This window comes from Pecten maximus, chromosome 1 (genome assembly GCF_902652985.1).
Source record: "Pecten maximus chromosome 1, xPecMax1.1, whole genome shotgun sequence".
Classification (NCBI taxonomy): Eukaryota; Metazoa; Mollusca; class Bivalvia; order Pectinida; family Pectinidae; genus Pecten; species Pecten maximus.
Genome location: NC_047015.1, coordinates 24,939,277 through 24,942,788, shown reverse-complemented (window position 1 = coordinate 24,942,788; position 3,512 = coordinate 24,939,277). Strand labels below are relative to the sequence as shown.

General features: G+C 38.0%; 1 protein-coding gene across 1 annotated transcript in view; it reads left to right on the top strand.

Annotated features, from left to right (window-relative positions):
• Positions 1–3,512, top strand: part of LOC117328530 (acyl-coenzyme A thioesterase 8-like) — a gene marked incomplete in the record, with an annotated part of 5,427 nt that extends 1,915 nt beyond the window's left edge. The window contains 1 exon segment of the mRNA XM_033886066.1: positions 1,472–3,512. Within this exon segment, the coding sequence (XP_033741957.1) occupies positions 1,472–1,776 (305 nt within the window).

Below are 3,512 nucleotides of genomic sequence, written 5' to 3'. Positions count from 1 at the left end.
ATAACCTCATTGTACCCCATACACATGAATATATACACAGTACGTGCACGCACCATACCGAGTACGCATACCTACACACCGGGTGAAATACACCTAAATACTGCATTTAAACTGAAAATTGTCTAACCAAATATACACGCTTATTATAACCTCATAGATATTGTTATAATGAATAGTTTAACTTACCGCAAGCTGTAGTTTGCGCTTTGAACATATATTTATCCCTCACGCTCCAATGTAAGGTGTGTTCGCCATCTACCTGCGTGTCCTCTGTTCTCACCTGCTCACGCATGCGTAACTTACCTTTGTACTCACGAACTAAGAAAAGAGCGCGTAATTCAAAACACATATATAACTATATACAAATGTAGACAATGGCATGTGACACTGAGCTAGTACGGTGACCTTGTACTCTCAGCTTTTACAGTAAAAAGGTTAAGGTCACCAGCAAAAAGGTAAGGTTATCAGTACTTTATCAGTATCATTGCCAAATGTAAGTTTAAATCTTAACAGTACAATTTTTAAGGACGAGGATATTTTGCAATTAAATTAATAACGAAGGCCACAGGCCTGAGTTATTAATTAAAATTGCAAAATATCCAAGTCCGAGTTGTATATCCTGCAACAATACACAAGTCAAAGTTGATTATTTCTATTCTACCAGGTACTGTTTAGTTCTGGATCTACCTCTTTCTAATAGAAAAACAGTAAAGAAACCCCAGAAAAACCTTGTAATTTATTTCTTGAGTATTGCATTATTTTGTTGATAAAATATACATTTCTTTACAGGCACTACAGTACTACAAATCAAGAACATCTATCATATGGCATTGATTTTGAAAATTTACAAAAAAAAGGGATGAAAAAAAAGGTGGCCTTTGTAGGATTCGAACTTGTGTCATGATAAAAAGTTAGGAAGAGACTAACCCATTAGCCCACTTGGCTACAGTATTAGATACATAACATTGTAACATCCGTGACTCACGAGCGTGTATTATTGACACGAGCGTGTATTATTGGCAAATAATACATGGTTTTAAGTCAATCAAAACTGGCTTTGCATAGCAAACATGGTAGAATTGAAAACAATTCCCAGCACAGCAAGGGGAGCTGTTACAAGTTCTAACAATCCTACCAAGGCCATTTTTCTTCCTAAAAATTTTTGCTGAATTGAAGATTTGAACATTTCATCAATCATTAGCCTGAATGTAGTAAAGTGAAATTATACGAATGCTACATACAACATTGTCTTGAATGTTGTAAAGTGAAATTATACTAATGCTACATACAACATTGTCTTCTTAGTAGAGGGCAGGTAAACTTACAAGGACTACAGATCTAGTAGGGCCCATAACTCTGTCAACAATTTACGAAACTGAAAATTTAGTTCACCAGTAAAAAGAGTTATGAATTATACTTGTAAGCTACATTGACATAGGAAATTTTGAGTGAATATGTTTTTTGTTTGCAGGAAATGACCTGAAACTACATCAGTGTGTTGCTGGATTTATCTCGGACCTGGCCCTCCTCGGAGCAGCAGTACAACCAGCTCCCCCCAACTACAGGCCTAGCTTCATGACTTCCCTTGACCACAGTATGTGGTTCCACAATCCATTCAAGGCCAATGAGTGGATGCTGTATGAGATAGAGAGTCCCCAGTGTGGGGCAGGCAAGGCTCTGTCCCTAGGGCGACTTTGGAAGCAGGACGGTACACTAGCAGTGTCGATAGCTCAGGAGGGTGTAGTCCGCACAACACAGACAGACTCTAAGCTATGATATTGTAATTATTCCGTTGTGTTTAAACAGGTGTTAAACATGGCCTCCTGTTGTTGTTGGTTGTGAAAGTTTGTCATGGTAATAGAATCTTACAAGAGTCTGTTTCGTGGACAGGGATGTCTCAGCCGGAGTGCAAGACCTGTCTGCCAAACTCTCACTTGGACTGAGATAGCCCTGTTCATGGAACAGGCCACTGTTTGATTCTTCTTCCCAAATACTTAAAAAAGTAACAAATTTTAAGCTGTTGTGAAACTTTTTCATTGCACCATCATCAATGTCCCATGAAATGTATGTCAAAATTAATGATGTTGTCGATTTGCGACATGGTTACCCTACATAAAATGATGTTACACTGTTGTGAGTAGTGTCATAGTGCTTGCCAGCTGTCTTTCCCTAGATAGTGAGAGATAGAGTTATCCCATCCCCAGCAACCACGGGAATTATCCCATCCCTAGCAACCATGAGAGTTATCCCATCCCTAGCAACCACGGAAATTATTCCATCCCTACCAACCACGGGAATTATCCCATCCCTAGCAACCACGGAAATTATTCCATCCCTACCAACCACGGGAATTATCCCATCCCTAGCAACCACGGAAATTATTCCATCCCTAGCAACCACGGGAATTATCCCATCCCTAGCAACCACAGGAGTTATCCCATCCCTAGCAACCACAGGAGTTATCCCATCCCTAGCAACCACAGGAGTTATCCCATCCCTAGCAACCACAGGAGTTATCCCATCCCTAGCAACCATGGGATCACCCTGTAAAAAATGTGAGAAATTCAAATTAAGGCATTCTGAATTTAGTGAGTAGAGCAGTTTCAAGTCTCTTTGAAATAATCGGGGAAATACTCTGTACTTTAGTCAAGCATAGTGTCTACCTGGTAAGCTTGGACAGTCATGTATGTTATGTGACATATCAGACTCTGTTCTGTAGCATTGAGACAATCATGTGATAAGCCTACTGAAAGTGGATACTCCTTCATATCAGGGGTGTTAGTGGGTGCTGTACAATATACATTTAACACAGTACAATTACGACAAGAACTTAAAATCATTAACCTTCCAATCAACAACGCATAGTATATGACACATTGTGCTATTAATTCATAATGTTCTAATGGTGCAGTGTTATATGATTGTATGTACAGATGAGTATATTCATTGAGGGTGGACATGTTGACACTTAATATTATGTGAAAACTGTTGTGACTTTTAACTTTCACTTTAACAAGTGCAACCAAAATCTAATCAGTAATAATAGAACTTGATGTTGTGATATTACAGATATACATGTAGTAGCAAGAACTAAAATTGTAAATCTGTCATGAGATATTGTGTACGCATGCAAAGACCGACGTTGTAAAACCTGTTCATGAGATATTGTGTACGTATGCAAAGACCGACATCGTAAATCATGAACAGAAAGGCAGACCAAATCACACTTCATTTCCTTTACCAAGTAGAGGGTAAAAACAAGAAGGAATTATCCTACAAAACAGGAAAAGATCAACTTTGTAAATGTATTGAATTAAATGTCTTTTAGTCATTGGAGTCCATGGAGAAAGAGAGAGAGAGAGAGAGCAGTGAAGGAGTGAATGAGATATATGCATATGGCTGATTAAGTTTGCATCAGTTCTTATTTATTCATTTTATAAACCAGTCTTATAAAATGTATATAGTAAATGTACATATTAAATACTTTGTAATATTATTTACCGTATGAACAA